At 33.5% G+C, this 17,311-nt stretch overlaps 3 protein-coding genes across 3 annotated transcripts; 1 reads left to right on the top strand and 2 right to left on the bottom strand.

Moving 5' to 3' along the window:
• Positions 1–3,792: 3,792 nt before the first annotated feature.
• Positions 3,793–7,658, top strand: LOC148617761 (uncharacterized). Its single transcript, XM_088585307.1, has 7 exons — positions 3,793–3,912; positions 4,178–4,317; positions 4,779–4,962; positions 5,544–5,649; positions 6,536–6,772; positions 7,102–7,217; positions 7,492–7,658. The coding sequence occupies exons 1-7, from the start codon at positions 3,857–3,859 to the stop codon at positions 7,580–7,582; spliced, it is 930 nt and encodes a 309-aa protein (XP_088441433.1). The 5' UTR covers positions 3,793–3,856; the 3' UTR covers positions 7,583–7,658.
• On the bottom strand, positions 7,648–11,709 carry LOC148617760 (uncharacterized). Its single transcript, XM_088585305.1, has 4 exons — positions 11,544–11,709; positions 9,721–9,831; positions 8,777–9,070; positions 7,648–8,475 (listed from the first exon to the last, which is right to left on the bottom strand). Exons 2-4 carry the CDS (start codon positions 9,773–9,775, stop codon positions 7,859–7,861), a joined length of 966 nt encoding a protein of 321 aa, XP_088441431.1. The 5' UTR covers positions 9,776–9,831; positions 11,544–11,709; the 3' UTR covers positions 7,648–7,858.
• A 694-nt stretch (positions 11,710–12,403) lies between these two features.
• On the bottom strand, positions 12,404–17,086 carry LOC148617759 (carboxypeptidase B-like). Its single transcript, XM_088585304.1, has 9 exons — positions 16,932–17,086; positions 16,349–16,658; positions 15,800–15,901; positions 14,813–14,917; positions 14,388–14,498; positions 13,925–14,009; positions 13,523–13,722; positions 12,995–13,079; positions 12,404–12,654 (listed from the first exon to the last, which is right to left on the bottom strand). Exons 1-9 carry the CDS (start codon positions 17,000–17,002, stop codon positions 12,470–12,472), a joined length of 1,254 nt encoding a protein of 417 aa, XP_088441430.1. The 5' UTR covers positions 17,003–17,086; the 3' UTR covers positions 12,404–12,469.
• Between the last annotated feature and the right edge of the window lie 225 nt (positions 17,087–17,311).

The following is a 17,311-nucleotide window of genomic DNA, read 5'->3' as shown; positions in this document are numbered from 1 at the left end:
AAAACCTGGACGTTAACGGAACACACAATTCGAAATCCGGAACTTAAATAATAATGGTTGTACCTTTACATGAGCTTAATTATCCCAATTTACCCCTGACATCCAGTACTACTACATAATATTTTATCAAATTTCGGTTTATTCCTGATTGCCCCACTTTAGAAATTTTCATAGTTCTGATTGTCCCAAATTGTCCCACAAAATTGCTAAATAAACAAGTCAATTATTGTTTATTTAAAACATTAGAATAAGTTATTTCCTAGTCAACTGATATATAGTAGTAAATTTGAATGTTTAGGGTTATAGCTTACTATCACAAAGTTGACAACAAAATATACTTGTATGTTTTTAGTACTGAAGAATTTTGAATTATTTTAAATATTTGATTGATATTCATGTTGTTGCTTTTCTATATAGCTACCATTCGATCATGTGACTTTAAGCTCAACAAAGATGAGACTTATTTATATTATATTCAATGCACCACTTTTTATAGAACATTATGGCCACATAAAATCAATCTCTTGCTCGTGGAACGATTGCAACCAGTAGCAAAGACATGATAGCGAGAGAGCAAGTTTTCTTTTTTTTATTTGATTTCTTTAAACTACTTAAGACATCCTGCTCTCAAGTCAGATCAGATAACAACCAACTTCTTTCTTTATCAACTACGAAGCCGTCATACAACGTGCTGCCATTGTCATAAAATATGGATTCAAAGTCAGTAATTTTTATCATAACTATAGTGAAAAAAATACTAAGGAATAATCCAGATTCACAACCCATAGGGCAAAGACAAATTCGAGGCAAGACCAAATAAAATAGGATATGCCGGAGGTTATCAAATTTAAGTCACACAGGACACATGTTTCGGACCTAAAGTCTCATCAGCTACGTTTATCAAAAGTATAGTCAAATCAGTTAAAAATAGTTGCAATCGAGGAGAATTAAAACTTTAACAAAAATAGGCTGACTTGGGGAAAATCAAATTTCATATCTGAAACATATTAAATATAAGAATCAACTCTAAATTGTCCATCAACGACCATACAAATTATATTTACAGTGGAAGTTTAATCCCCACCCAACCCCCAGACAAACTAATTCAAAAAGGTTAAGACTATGTACATGTACATGCATGTAAAATTTAAATTTTTACATGCATATGCGCCCATATGCCCACCGCTTGCAATGAAGGGGATAATCCCAATTGCATCGTCAATTCGTTTATTCGTTTTGTTTTGTTTTGTTTTTTTGTTTTTTGTTTTTTTTGGGGGGGAGGGTTAAACTAAGACTGTCCATGCTAGGGGAGTCATTTGACTTCGTGTGTTTAATCTTGTTTAAAAAATAGTAAAATGAAGTCATCAAGCTGAAGGATGTCGAGGTTAACACAATTTATGACGTACATGTAGGACACGTGTTTCGAACCTATCGTTCGCATCAGTAAACTGCTATTGAAATTTGTGGACAGCTGTGTTCGACTGTTGGAATTGAGAAACAATCATTAAAAAACTGAAACTTTCAACGGTGAAAGCAAATCTTGTGCATATTGTCCTATTGTCTTTAGTTCGTTCATGTACGTTTTTTGCTATCTATAGCAAAATTTAGATAAATTTAAATGGAATAAAATTTTGACTTTCAGAGATATTGGTGGTATTAAGAAAAACTCTCTCCCTTGTGGTTAAAGAAGCATCCCTGGTTAAGGTATTCCGTCTCTCAAGATGTCATGTATTGCTATTGCTGTGTGTTGTTTGGGAATGAAGGTGCTCGCGATAAATCGTTTGTTACTTCGCCTGTCTCAGATTGGTCGAACATTCATAACTATATCAAAAGACACGAGCGTCTTGACTCACCTTCTTAAAATGAACGATCTGCCCAGCACTTTGTAGATTTGAGAGACTCAAAGAAGGAATTTACATTTTGATATATTTTTGATAAAAAGTCAAAAAATTAAATTGAATCATTGCATCCAACTTTTTATACCAAAATATGATATTTTCACCTTTAAAAATGGTTGTAGTAAATCCTAAATCCACGGAGATTACGGGGGGCTTCGCCTCCCCCCTTTGGACCTCCTTGCAGGGCGCTGCCCTGGACCCGTGGGGGGCTTTAGGCGTCCCCCAAACCCCCTGCCGTAAGCTTTACGTGCCTTCTCTAGGTTCTGCGTGCACAGCACACAGAACATAGCTACGCCAGTGTCCATACTCCAACTGGCACCATTCAGAACATAGCTTATAGTCAAATAGCCTCTAACATTGCTGGTGTAAGAAACAGACGACTTCAAACAATCTGTTTATGAACAGCAAGTTAAAAAAGGTGTACAAAATAAGAATGTACCGTAATAATTCAAAAAAAAATATGGAGACAATAAAACTTTGAATTGATATTAAAAAAAACACTGACACTGTGTAACCAAGATTAAAAGAGGGTCCATTAGGAAGTATGTTTTGCAGAGGTGTATGGATGGTCCAAAAAGTAAGGACTTTTACCTACAATAAAGCCTTTTCCGTACCAACAAAGGCTGTCATTTCCAAACTGACATTGTCAGATAAATCTGAAATAACTGATATATCTAACAACTTTTTTTTATAAATGTGGCAACGGATATTGGAAAATGGATGAAAACCACCCGAGTAGTTTGAAAATAGATGAAATTTGTAAAAAAAAAACCAAAAAACAAAACAAAACAAAACAAAAAAAAAAGAATATTGATGATTTTTGTTTTAAACATATAGATACTAATTTTGTAGAATAGCGAATATATAAACAAGGTATTAAAAAAGCCACTTGTTTTGATCAAGTGTCACCAAAGAAATTGGCTAAGCAAGTTGTTATTCAACCAATTGTAAATATGATGAATATATAAATATATAATGTACTTCAAGATCAGTTTAAGGTTGCACAAGTTGTACCAGTACATAAAAAGAATACTTACAAAAGGTATCTTTAGACCTGTCACTATTTTAATGGACTTATCGAAGGCTTTCGATTTTAATACGTAATCTTTACTTAAAATTAAATCATGTGGTCTTTCTGATAGTGTCATATCTCTTTTTGATAGGTATTTAATTAATAAGAAACAATGTGTAAAAATTGGGTCTGTTCATAGCACTTTTTTATCACTGTATAAAGGTGTACCTCACGAATCAATTCTTGGTCCGTTCCTGTTTATCGTTTTCATTAATGTCATTTTTAACCATATTGATAATACCAAGTTGTGCAATTATGCAGATGACAATACCTTATATATATGCTGTTTAAACCGTAGAAAGCCTTGTAAATACTCTTGAAAATGAAAGCAAAGTACTTATTAAATGTTTCTGTGACAAGGAAATGCAAGTTAATACAGATAAGTTCCAAGCAATAGCTATCGGCAAAAAGACTTTCGATGAAAACATATCATTTGATCTAGATTGTAATGTTATTAAATGTGATGTAGAAGTAATTTAAAAGCTGTTGGTGATGACTTTTGATTTTTATTTAAATTTCATATCTCATGTGTCAAAAAGCGTCTCAACATCTAAATGTTCTGAAAGGGATTGGAGCTCATCTGAATAAGCTTGGAATATTGACAATATACCATTCTTTTACTTCATTAAATTTTAATTACTGTCCACTTGTATGGCGAGGCCAGCACGAAAAAGATCGAATACATTCAGGAAAGAACATTAAGATTTATTTATATTGATTGTGAACGTTTTCGATGCCCCCATTCATTCTCAAAGTAACGTCACTGTATCATGACTTCCTTGTGACGTTCTACGTCCCGTGACCCCTTACTTCCTCCTTTCCCTCACAACGACAACGTGAACGACGGTGCATTTTTTCTGTCGATCGCTTATTTTTAGTATAAAAGATGGAACCAATATATTTACCAGATATTGACCGTTTACATGCTTTTACGAACAGAAGGTGAGCTCGGTCTTATAGTATGTACGTTAAAAAAGCGATTTACTAGTCACAGGTTATTAACGATAAACGATGCTAAACCATTTTGTTTTCGATTTTTTATTTTTTTGTTAGTTTGTTGGTCATATTTATTTGTTTTGTTTGTTTTGTCTTGATTTGTTTTGTTTTGTTTTTATAACATTACAGTTTCTCAAAACACACTCATTTTCAAACCGAAATTCTTACGATATGTATTTCATACTTTTTCCATTTCTGTCTTATATTCTAGCCTTGACGTTGTGTATGGTGTATGTTCATCTTTTGAACATGTGTTTGGTTGCGGACAACACACTGAATGTTTAAATGTTACACAGACTAAAGAAATACAAAAGAATATAACTACATTGCTAAATCTGCCACAATTCCGTGGTAAGTGTTACTACTGGCCTTTTGATTTTGTTTTTTGTTTTATTCATGAGATATTGTGCCGTTTTTTGTTTTGTTTTTTTTTCAACGCCCTCTCTCTCTGTTTTCTTTAAATTTTTAGTGGTCTCAATCAAAAAAAGATGACTACCAAGGGCGGTCTCGAAAATTTATAAGAATTTTGAACTGAATCAGCCAAATATCCATGAAAGGGGGTTCCACCCCTCTGAATGCGACACTGTACTATTTGTTCTTTGGTATCATGATTAGTTCTTTCTGGTAATGAACTGTTGAAAATCATCCATATTCCGATTTCTCTGTCAGGGATGTCCAATAAATTTCAACGGTAAATTATAAATCTTTTCTCCCATACTTAAAATACACAGTAATAAGGATGTTGGTCATTGCATGCATATGTATACATATACAATGTACTTATTTCCAATCATTTCATTTCGCCTTTTTAGATCCCAACGGTATAGATAAGTTAGTCTTATTGGTAAGACAAGCACTATCTAATGCCATCTCAACAGAAGATGTAAATACTCTACTTGAGGCCAAACAATCTATAACCTCTAGGATCTGGAATAGAATCACCAAAATGGCTACTGCAAGGTCATCAAAACAAAAATCAAAATGGCCGGAACATACGTAAGTTTTTTTGTTTTGTTTTGTTTTGTTCTTGTTCTTGTTCTTGTTTTTGTTTTTGTTTTTGTTGTTGTTTTTGTTGTTTTTTGTTTTATTTTTTTGTTGTTTTTGTTGTTGTTGTTGTTGTTTTTTTTTTTTTTTTTTTTTTGCAAATTTCAAAACTGCTGCCCACAAAGTGAAGGAGTAATCAAGGGAACCTTGGTTCCATCAGTAATCAAAAGAACGCTATTCAGGGACAAATAACAGACATGGAAAACATAAAGAACATAAAGTAACTAAAATAATATATACAATGCAACAAAAGTAAATGAGCACCCCGGACTCCACTAAAAACTGGGAGCATGAACCAGGTGCAGATATGATAAAGAGTCACATGAAAGTATGCTGTTTTTATTTTACGTGTTACATCAATATTATGTGTCATGTAACTCAATCAATACAAATCCTGAATCTGAATCTGAATCTAAAAAAAGATAACAGTTGATGTTCGATTAATCAAGTGTTTTCATCCTTAGATGCCTAAAATATCCGACACTGTACATTAAACTTTAATATTTAATTAATAAATCAGCTTAACTTTTCAGTTTTGATAATGAGACCATTGAAAGATATGGAATGATAAGAGATGCATTGACTGAACAAATGAAGCAATACAAGAAGGTCTTCAGCAAATATCAGGAAAAACAAAAAGTATATAGTTTCATAGTGACTGATGTCCTAAAAATGTTACTTCGTTTCATTGAAGCATCATTACCACACTTACGTTTAGCGTGTAGCATTTAAACTTTTTAAATAGAACTCCAGCTAAGAATCATGCAAAATGTGATTCATGGGTAAAAAGCCTACATATTTTTATTTTTGATATTTTTTTTTGAATTGCCATAGTAAACATAAACTAAAATTCAGTTTCTCTTACAACCCTGTGTTATTAAGAGATAAAATTTATATAGAATGCACTGTGGATTTCAAAATTAACGAATATAACTAGAATTGAATCTATAGGATTTTCAATGTTTATTATCTCCTAAGAGCAGGCAGATTTTAATTAATAATTACACATTTCATAGTATAGACACATAAAACAACTTAATTACAAAAATAAAAAAATATGTGGCCTTTCTTTTTAGGGGGGGGGGGCATCACATTTTTCAGATTTTGCATGATTCTTACAAAGACAGCTATACTTAAGTGAACAGTCAAACAAGATATTATTACCCTACCGGTGCACTATTTATTACCAGACGAGCGATTCAGGCACTATTGGGCCTCTACTTTTTTGTTGTTGTTTTTTGTTTGTTTGTTTCTGTCTGATGCTTTTGTGTGACACCTTACACGTAAACTTTAAAGAAACGAGGCATTGCGTTTGGTTCTTGTTTTTAAGTGTTACGACGTAGGAAGTTGAACTTGAAGTTTGTGGGGTTTGTTCTTAAAAAATATACATATGATTTATGATAATATGAACATTAATCGTGCTGTAAGTTCATCCTAGAATTTCAACCATTCTGTCAAATTATGCTGACCATTGACGTGCACGTGTCTGCATTCGATTGTTATTTTGCTTTGTCTTTTTCTTAAGCGACAATGGAAAATCATGGAAAAAGTAAAGGAATATGAAGTTTGTCTACAAACAGCACTGACTTCCCAGTCTCATTTGACCAAATGTTTGAGTGAGGTGGATCAGGACCGCCGTAATAAAACTATACAGAAATTAGAAAATGCATTGAGAAAGAAACAGAAAAAAGCAACAAAAATCAACGCTGAATATGAGAAGATTCAGAATGAAGAAAAGGCGATGAAGCAATCTTTAAAAGAGGTAATTTTTACAGCAAAACCATGAATTCCCAAATTTAAGCATCGCATTACCAACATAGGAAATCCCCGCTTAAATTATATACGATATCGAGGAGTCTGGAAATGGCGTCCTGTATTTATCCAATGGTCGGATATCAATGTTAAGAATTTTAAAAAGTAAAATAGATTGTATGAAAAAAAATAAAGATACTTTTTTCATTAATATTTTACATGTTTCAAAAAGGTGTATAATATCTATATGTGTGCTAATTCAAAGCAATGCTGACTTCATCCATTTGTCAATTCCAAACTCAAGGAATATATATTATTTTTATAATTCTATTTTTCTAGCTGCAAATGGTTCTGGTTCAGGATGTTAAGTTATGTGTAACCAAGACCATCCGGGACACTCTATCATCCATAAAACAGATCATTTGCAAAGAAAACATGGTCTTGGATAATTTAAGGTATGTCTTCTATATAAAACACTAGTATAAAAACTTTAAAAAATATCTTTAAATATACTGAACTTAAATTAATAATTCTACTGAAAGAGAAGTTACAACAAAACAAGATTTCAATCTCATATTTAGACCTAAAATAGAAAACTCTCATTTTTTTTAAAACCATTTAGATCATAGCTAGGTTTTCATCAGATAGTTCAGGGATTAATGATTTCAGTACAAACGTGTTCTCGCTGTTAACAAATAAAAATCTTCTGGTTTTGTTTTGTTTTTGTAGGTCACTGGAATTGCTGACAGCAATAAACAAACTTGACGTTCGGAACATCGTTGAAGTAATCGATAGCCGTAACAGGCTACAACTGGCTTGAAAAATAGAACGAAATCATTTATACTAAATAATACATTTTTACTTTTATAATTAAATATGAACTAAACAAATATTGTCACGGATTTTCACGTCAGAGTTTCTTTGGCGATAATGTACGGTTGCATCTATATGTTTATTGTGGTGCATTTCTGATTTTCCCTTAAAATAAATGTTTTTAAATGTAACATGACTGCAATAGGGAACAATTCATAAAAGAGTGACGGAAGTACAAGAGTCGAATTTACTCTTGTTAGTCAGCAGATTGGTTGATTGTTAATCATTCAGCTTTTTTCATAACTTTTCTTGGTCCAATGAGATAGGTCGCAATATCGGAAACTAGAATGATAAGTATGATAACCACAATGGCAAGTATCGCTACATAACCGACAACAGCAGCCGACATTCTTTTGTCGGTAGCAGATGTCAATTTCCTCTTAGTTGACGACAGTGCTTCCTTGTTGATAACAATTTTATCCTTGATGGTATTGGTCGGTACGCTCTGTAGGAGATCATGATTGTTCAATACTTTATGGATATTACAGGCGCACGTGCATACTTTGTACGACGCATCATATAAAAGGTCACGTGAACGCGTAGAAATAGACAGTCCCTCTTTCTTTGTTATGTCCGTCGTAATATCTGAGGTTGTGCTAGTCGAATGTGGAGGTGGTGTCTGTCGTGAAATGTTTACAGTCCTCTTCGTGCTGGTTGTCCCCTCTACTGGTATCGAAGAAGACAGGTCACTTTCAGTAGATAGAGATTTAGAGCTCTCTATCGGTCGTAAAGAGTTGATTTGTTCTGTTGCCGGCCAATTAAAGGCTTCTGAAGTTATCACGATACTGTTTGGTGTAGTCTTATCGATAGTAACATCTCTCGGTGTACTCGGAAGTATATCTGAAATGTAGCAGATACATGTGTTATGTGCATAGGATTAAGATTTTAATTCAAAGCATTATACTCGAGCGGGTATTTACAAAACAAGAAAAAACAACAACAAACCTCTGTATTTGTCCTTCTTGATATTTCCTCTTGACATACACTCCTTTTTCATTACATTATTCTTGTTTTTTTATACAATTCATGCGAAATATATATTTACTCCTATATAAGATTTTTGTGATCCCCTATATCAACATTTGTTTCCGCGTTGAGTCCTTACAGATAAAGATTAGCGTTTCTTATTCAAAAAGCATACCAGTTTTGCAAAAATAACGCACGTCCAGGTAGGGCTTTTCAGCATTGCAATTTGTTCCAAATGTTGAATCGGAAACCATGGCATTACAAGCCTGTTTTCCGTCGCATCGACTTTTCAGGATTTTCAGAGCAAACGATGATTTGCACGTGCTTTCGATTCGTCTATCAGTGATGCACACATCAGGTTCTTCGCGTCCAAAGTTTGCTTCTTCTATGGTCAAAGTGGTATTGTTGCTACATTCCAAAATCATGCTGTCTCCATCACACACAACACTGCGGTTGTTGCACTCTAAAACTTAAATAAAAAATTACTTTATACAATTCCGTTCTGTAGTTACGTTTTTGTATAACTGGCATGGAGGATTTCTTCACATCAAAATCTTTATTTTCATTATGTTAACGATAAAAATTTTTTTTTTTAAATACACAGAACCAAATTATTCATTTTGATATATGTAAAAACATATTCGGATCGGAGTGAATTGAAAGGACCATCTTGAAGGTCAAATTCTTTATTTTCAAAAAAGGTCAAAATATTTCCTTTAAGATTTGTCCAGGCTACCTCAAAATCAAATGGTTGCCTTCTAATGATGAATATGACTTCGGGAGAAAAAAGAGTAAACATTATTTCTTCACCACTTTTAACAGTAATCAAGCGGGCCAAGACTCCAGCGGTAACCAAAATAATTTATTCCAAGGATGATACCTAGACAGGAAAAAAATAGACACTCAACAAAGAACATTAAATAGCAAAAATAATAACACATACAAAGAAACAAACGTAAAAGAGCAACCTGGACTCCACTAAAAACTGGGAACATGGACCAGGTGCACTGGTAGGGTAAGCGTCCTATTCAGATTATTTAGTCGCTGTTGCTACTTAGACAAAGACAAAATAGTAATTTTTCGGAATTAAACAAGTTGTTTTAACTACTTTTAACTTACCATCTGCTAAAATAGCAACAACAACAAAGAACAATATTGTAGAAATCAAGTCCATTCTTCAACAGAACTGTTACCACTGCGTTGTACAAGTAGACAAGTACTGAATTCAAGCTGTTGAGATTTACAGAAGCAACAGATTAGTATATTCCGCGTAAAATTCAGGCAGAAGTTCACATATTGATTTTGATGATTTTTGAATTTTTTTAATGATCAATGCAATGTTTTAGCTGTTTATTCATAGCAGTGTTTTCTTTCAGATACTAATTTATCATCATTGTAGACAACAAGCTATCGAGCAAAAAATTTTGCTTCAAAGTCATTGTATAAAAAACCTTTGACGGTAGTTTTCACAAATAACTGACATGTCCGTACGGTTGAAATCACGTTTTATTTTCTTTCAAATTATCAAGGTGTGATATTGGCTATTTACTTGTAGTAAAATATGCTTTTTGTTGATTTTTATAGGACCCCTTAGTGACTGTCTTGACACTGTGTCGGTGAGCTGTAGCTAGACGCTTAACGGCTTATAATCACTTTCAATGTGACCAGTGCCGCTGGAAGAGCAGGGCATGCTTGATTTTCCGAAGCACGTTACGTCACTCCCGGTTTTGTGAGGGAGTTCATATTGTTAGTATTTTAGTTACATTTTGTTTTGCTACATTGTGTATGTAGATCTTTATACGTTCACGCCATGTTCTTTGATCTTGAAGTTTCTGAATTATCTCATTAGCTTCGGTATTGTTTTGCCTATATTTTGCATAGTTCTTATGGCGAGTGATGCATAAATTACCTCACACGTTCTTAGTTCATTGAATAGTTACATGTTTCGTTAGTAACAGACCACTGTGTTTGCGAACTGTTCTTTCAAGTTTTCTGTTCAGGAAGCCATTGAGCATGATAACTGGTAATAGAGCATATAACAAACCTGCTTATGTGTGATGAACTACAGGAATAATTCTGTTATAAGAGATGTATTTACTGACACGTTAGCCCCGTGCTACAACCTGCAGCACTGAAGCCGTGAAAATAAATTAAGATGCATTTAACATCAGACAAGATCAACACGGAGGAGACTAATCTGGGTACTTTCTGTAAGGCTTCGGCCATTTTTATACTTTTTATGTTTTCCAAATATGAGTAATTTTTTTTACTCAGCCATGGACAGAAAAAAATATGATCCAATATTCCCACATTACTTAACAATGTAGATTTCCAAATAAAATTTTTTAGTAGTGGCAAATTTACCGGGAGAGCTAAGGCTTTGGCTGCTGTGGGAAAAAAAAAAGATTATTTTTGCGCTTGCGCAAAAAATGTCTAACTCAACATAAAATCCCAGCCCCCTCCCCTACCTTGTAGTCCTTTATATTTAAACGGAGCGATTTAACGTATATTAAACGAAACATTTAAAGTGTTACGTGTAATTTACAGGAACGTATTTTTTTTCCAAAGTCAGAAGATACGACATGTGCATTCCTTTGATCCACGTCTTAACCTGTGTAAACCGACATTGTTTAATCAAAATCCATCAAAACCTGTCTAACCCGAACCCTGAGCTGTAGAATATCCCGCTTATACACAGCGCTCTGTTTATCCAGGATCAAAGTATATTTAAACTGTAATGAAAGAACTTGTGTCTGATTTAGACGGGATTCCAGTTTATTCAGGGATTAAATGACATGTTTTACTGTATCTTAACGAGAGGTTTGAAGTCCACTCATTTAAAAGTTGCTTATTTGAAAACCTTCACTAAATGACACTCATTAGTGTTCAATTCTAGTGCAGTGTACTTAATTTACCGAGCATAAAATAACATTCGTACTTACTGTTTAGAACAAGAATTTGTGTTTACGTCATTGAATAACAGATATGCGAGTAAATGGTGCAATATATTTAATTCGGTCGTTAAACTACTATTAACCTCGAGAACAAAATTTAAGCACATCGAATTTTAAATGCAAAGAACAAAAAAGACTAGGATGAATATGACTACTGCGTCATTGCTTAGGTGTTTGATAGCAAGTAGTAACATTTAGTCTCTAAACCAAATCAATGATTAGATCATAATTAATAGAAATAAGTACAGAGATACTTTTGTGAAAGATGCTTAGAAATACAAACAAACAAAAAAAAGAAAATGACAGATGAGCATCCAAAGCGTGTCATATGACACGACAATGGTTCTATATAAGTTCTATATAAGTCTAATATTTTGATAAGATTATCAAATCACGAGTCATGATTACAAAAACAAACAATATTGATATATGTAGTATCATGGTTAATCAGCAGATCTATTTTATTGTGTATTTGATGAAACAAGGTAAACACGTGAATAATGACCACTGGAGATGATATGCGGACTCCAAATGCGGAGAAATAAAAGAAAACGCAGAATATTGTCTTGCTCGGCACTTAGTTCATATTACGACATAAACTATCAGTTATATGCCTTAAATGATGTAATCAAATATGACGGAAATACAGCTAGGGACTCGTAGAAAATAAAAATTGTAAAACATTAGTGTTTGCATCTAAACTTTATAGTAGATTTTAAAGTATTGAAAATGAACCTTTTTTTCGTGTTTTTCGTCAAACTGTGAAGCTTGTACAAACAAATATCTAATACAATATTGTACCCATACATGTTCACAAATACCCTTGTTAGTGAAAATGAACACAAAACTTTAGTAAATAACAAATTTATTCGTTTAACAAATATCACAGACAGAATTAATGTTGTTGATACACTTTAATTGTGGAAAACGTAAGAACACAAGGACTTCATGGCTTCCAGTGTTTCTACTCCTGATGGAATAATTTGGTCAGCTGGTAGGAGGAAGCCATATCTCCCTGTGTCTCTCAGTTCTACCGCGTAGGAATATTTGATTTTACACGCTCCATAAGTCCAGTCGGCACTACTTCCGCTAGCGATGTCTGCAAATATATATTAAACCAGTTTTTGATAGCAGAGTGGCAACATAAAATATATTTCAAAGCAAGAAAGTTGTTTTAAAAACATTTCTGAGCTAAACAAAATGAAAGTCTACCACGAAAACATGTCAAGACTTATTATAGAAGAATAACTTCAGTTGGAAATACAAATACACTCAAAGACTATTACATCCACCAACTGGAGATAACCAGATTTATACACTGAATGGATATTTTATTCAATACATAATAAGTAGTTTTATTTCAAGTTATTTAGACGATTTAATTTACTATTGTCTCTATGCATTGTAATATCCTTAGGACGAGGAATAAGAAGACTTACATATAACATCTGCAATGTTCCCATGTTGGTACTCAGTTCCATAAACTTTCTTTAAGGCGTCAACTGCAGCTACTGATCCTTTATCCTACGTTAAAAAGAAACAAGTGAACTATTACAAGAACCACAATTATTATAATTTACCTTTTTTCTTAAATATTGCTTATGAATTAACAGAATAAATTTAATATGTTGTAAACGAGACGAATTTCCACTTTCCATTGAAATTATGTTTTGGTGTTGTGTTCTAAAGTAGCGGTTATAGAAAACGTAACTCCAAATGGCGGGTCCAGAGTGGTGCAGAGGGTTAGAACCCCCTTTCCATGGGAAAATTTTTCAGAGAAACCTTAGCTGGCACCCCCTTTTCAAAGTGTCTGGATCCGGCCTTGCCTCGTCCACTAAGAACTGAGCTACTCGAACATTTCAAAGGACAGCGAACGAAAAGGGTCAAAGTTTAAAAGAAATTTAGATTATAAGGTGTGTAAGAAATAGCCGATGAGATTATGTTTATTCCATATAAAAGACATGTACCTCTGTGTCATAATCGACAGGTTTATCGTGTGTCCATCCCCATGGTGACATCCATAACTGTGAGTAACTATGGAAATCTATAAATGCCTTAATGTCTTTATGGTTTTCAATAAATTCCGAGACAGCCTTGACTTCCACCTCAGAAAATGCGGAAGGACCACAGTAGGTATCTGAACATGCCTCCTTGCTAGCTCCACTCTCTGTAAAGCAAAAGAAAAATTACTTGAGAAGTGGATAGTATAAAGAATAACCGGGAAATAAAAAAAAATCCGCGGTTTGCCTAACGATTAATTACCGGTATCTTGAACAGTTTTTGTTTAGGTTTTAAAAAAAAGATGAAATACATGTACAAAAGAAAAGCATGTTTATAAAGTTAAATATCATGGCCTGAAATAAACATACCACACCATTTATAGTCCCAGTTTCTATTTGGGTCCACTCCGTAACACAGACCATGCTTAGATCGAGTTTTTCTCCACATCCTGTTCTGAAAACATTACAAAAATAAAGAGAATGGATATGGTGAATATATCAAAAAGACAACAACACCACCAGCATATAAGTTGTCTGCTCAAGGCCACCATTGGTTTTCAATGAACGACGAGGAAACTGGTAGGCTGCAGCTGTTCCCAATACAAGTATATTTGCACATTATTTATTTTTGACAGATAAATGGAAAATTTACGATACGAAGTGGAAGGTCATTTCGTTCGTCAATGAGTTAAGTGAAGAGTTTTTTCATATTCTGGTTTACAAATACAATGTTTTACCCAGTGCTTATTCGACCCAAAGTTTGTCATTCACAGTTGAAATTAAATACGAAATGATAAGTAGTTGCGACATGATACATGTGTAACGAACTTACTTTGGTCCATGTGTATTCATAACCATCAACATTGAACACTGGCAGTATATACCATGTGTAGGAATCTACAATATCGGTGATCTTAGCGTCCTTGCCATACAGATCCAACATCTGTAATATACATATGTTGTAAATTAGTATATGATACTAATATTGTTTCTTAATTTTAATTGTTTGTTTGTTTGTTGGTTTTGTTTGGTTTTTTATATAGTTTTGTGTTTTATTTTGTGTTTTGTTTGGAGTTTGCGCTTTTATAAATACTTTCATTTCCTATGTGTAACTTGTTAATGAATGACCATGCCTCCTATTTATATTGTCAAAAAAAAAAGGCTTAAGCATGGGGATGCTTTCAGGCTTCAGATCTCTTTAAATGTCCTCTTCCACTGATTTCGATTGTTTTCAATATGTTCTAAATATACATTTACCTGGCCGGTCATATAGATCAGGGTGGCGGGTGATATCCATTCTCTGGCATGTATACCACCTTCTATAAAGAAACCATTCTTTTGTTGTACCTTACCCGTATCAATCTGTCAAGTAAAATTACATTTCAACTTCTTTCCGTCATGGCAATATCAAAATGAGCACATTTATAGGTACAATCGCGCAGACAAGTGTACGTAACATACAGCGGTAATAAACAATTGCCTGCGAACTTGTGTTTTGTTGTGAAATATACAGCGGTTACTGAATAAACAATCGCCTGCTAACTTGTGTTTTGTTGTGGAATATACAGCGGTTAGTGAATAAACTATTGCCTGCGAACTTGTGTTTTGTTGTTGAGTATACAGCGATTACTGAATAATCAATTGCATGCAAATATGTGTTTTGTTGTGGAATATACAGCAGTCACTGCATAAACAATTGCGTGCGAACTTGTGTTCTGTTGTAGAATATATAGCAGTTACTGAATAAACAATTGCCTGCAAACTTGTGTGTTGTTGTGGAATAACACATTTAAAAATTGAGACAGAGTTTTCCCATAATCACTTGGATTTCATATGTAAGGTATATCTTGTTCAACAGTTTTAATCAATCTTCGGCACAAATTTTAATGCTTTACATTTACAACCGAGTATATTATTTTATTGAAATTGCACTAAACGAGATGCTTGAATGTAGAACGTCAATATATATGTGAGTTTAATCACAGCCTTAAAGGACTTTAAAATTGGTTCGGTTTATACAGATTTAGATTTTTGGTTTAGAAAGTTTTAAAATACAGCTAAAGGGTACTAATGGACTTTTAAAAAAGTGTCTGGTTTAGACAGGTTTTTGGATTTTTCATGAATCGGTCTAAACAGGTTTTCGGATTATTCCTGGTTCGGTTTGGGCAGGTTTTAGGATTATCTCCGTTCGGTTTAGATAAGATTCACTGTGTACGTAATAGATGAAACAGTGTATTACCATACCTGAATCAAACGAATGGTTCTTCCTTCAAATGATTTGCCAACTTCGATGACTTTTGTCTTATCTGCATAGACTGTAGTTATGTTTGTTATCCAGTCATTGATCTGTAATGACAAGAAAAAATATGTAAAGAAATTCAAGTGCATGGGTTTTCAAGAGTCTATCACGCTATTCAATTTGTATAACTATACAAACTATACAATGACATACGTTTGCTCTGTTACTTTTAGAACGAACAGTCATGCAGATATAAAACTATATGATCTGGAATTAAGAACTCTAATAATCGTCAAAGAAAACTCAATAAAAATATACAATTGCCAAAATTAGACACTCGAAAACTTCAATTATTAATCAAATATTAACAAAAACTTTTCAAACGCTAGTGTTTGGTAAACTACAGACATGGTTTTAACTTAATGTCATTTTCATAAGTGCATTTTAGCCTATATTTTAGATAATTGTGATATATCATTCTTTTATTTCATGTGAACTTCAGTAAATATTGAAGTCATATTTTAACTTTGTTTTAAACTGAACTAAAGACTCACGGCAGACAAGTTGTGGTATTGTCCATAGTCGAACTGTGTAGCCTGTCCCTGTGGTCTGAATTTCAGATCCACTTGATTCTGTGTATTGATATACTCCTGGACGTTTTCCATTAAAGTTTTCACACTCATTCCCATCAGACGGAATATACCAACAACTTGACTGTTTGGTGGAACGGATATGTGGACTGGGACGTTGATGCCTCGTGGTGGTTTCCAGAAATCGACTTGGTCGGCTCTAGACTCAGAGCTCATTTCCTGCAGAATTCTCAACTGTTCTGGAGTCTTTGGGATCACCTCGTACATTTTGTACCTGCGTTGAAATAAAACGTTCTTATTTTAGTTTATATTTGAGCTTTTTTTCTACAGTTTGGGAAAAATGCCTTGTATTATCATTAAAAATTGAAGGGACAAACAAGCAGTTTGTCAAAAAAATCAGAAAACGCTAAAACATTCTGGTAAGGATCATTACAAATAATAGTGCATGACTGGTCCACTAACCGTAAGAAACACGTTTCAATCGTCAAAAGATAAACAATTACTGTATACTAATTCATAATAAAAATTAACTCAACAAGACACATACCCATTGTACGAAACTCTCGCGTGCACTGTGGCAAAGAAAATAAAGACGCACAGCAACAAAAACGGCTTCATTTTCTCTGCGAGCAAGCTGCTGCTATATCTCTCGTCAGTCGGGTACAATATCCGATTAGATAATTAGGTTAAGTTATGAATTTAGTATCAAGCAAGGGGGTAGTCAGATAAAGTATAAAAGATAACAGAATATACGTAAAATAGTTTATTATATTTTGTCTGCAAATTTATATAATCTTACCATGCATTTTTCATTAAGATATAAAAATCGGTAGGTGTGAATTAACAATTTTAACTTGTGTCATATTTTACAATTTTCAAAAATTGACGTTTATTTACTTCCAATATATTGACCCCCCTTTTTATATA

Source organism: Perna viridis, chromosome 5 (assembly GCF_037379345.1).
Source record: "Perna viridis isolate PV_CMFRI_1.1 ecotype Kerala chromosome 5, ASM3737934v1, whole genome shotgun sequence".
NCBI classification, from domain to species: Eukaryota; Metazoa; Mollusca; class Bivalvia; order Mytilida; family Mytilidae; genus Perna; species Perna viridis.
This window is presented reverse-complemented; position numbering and strand designations above follow the sequence as displayed.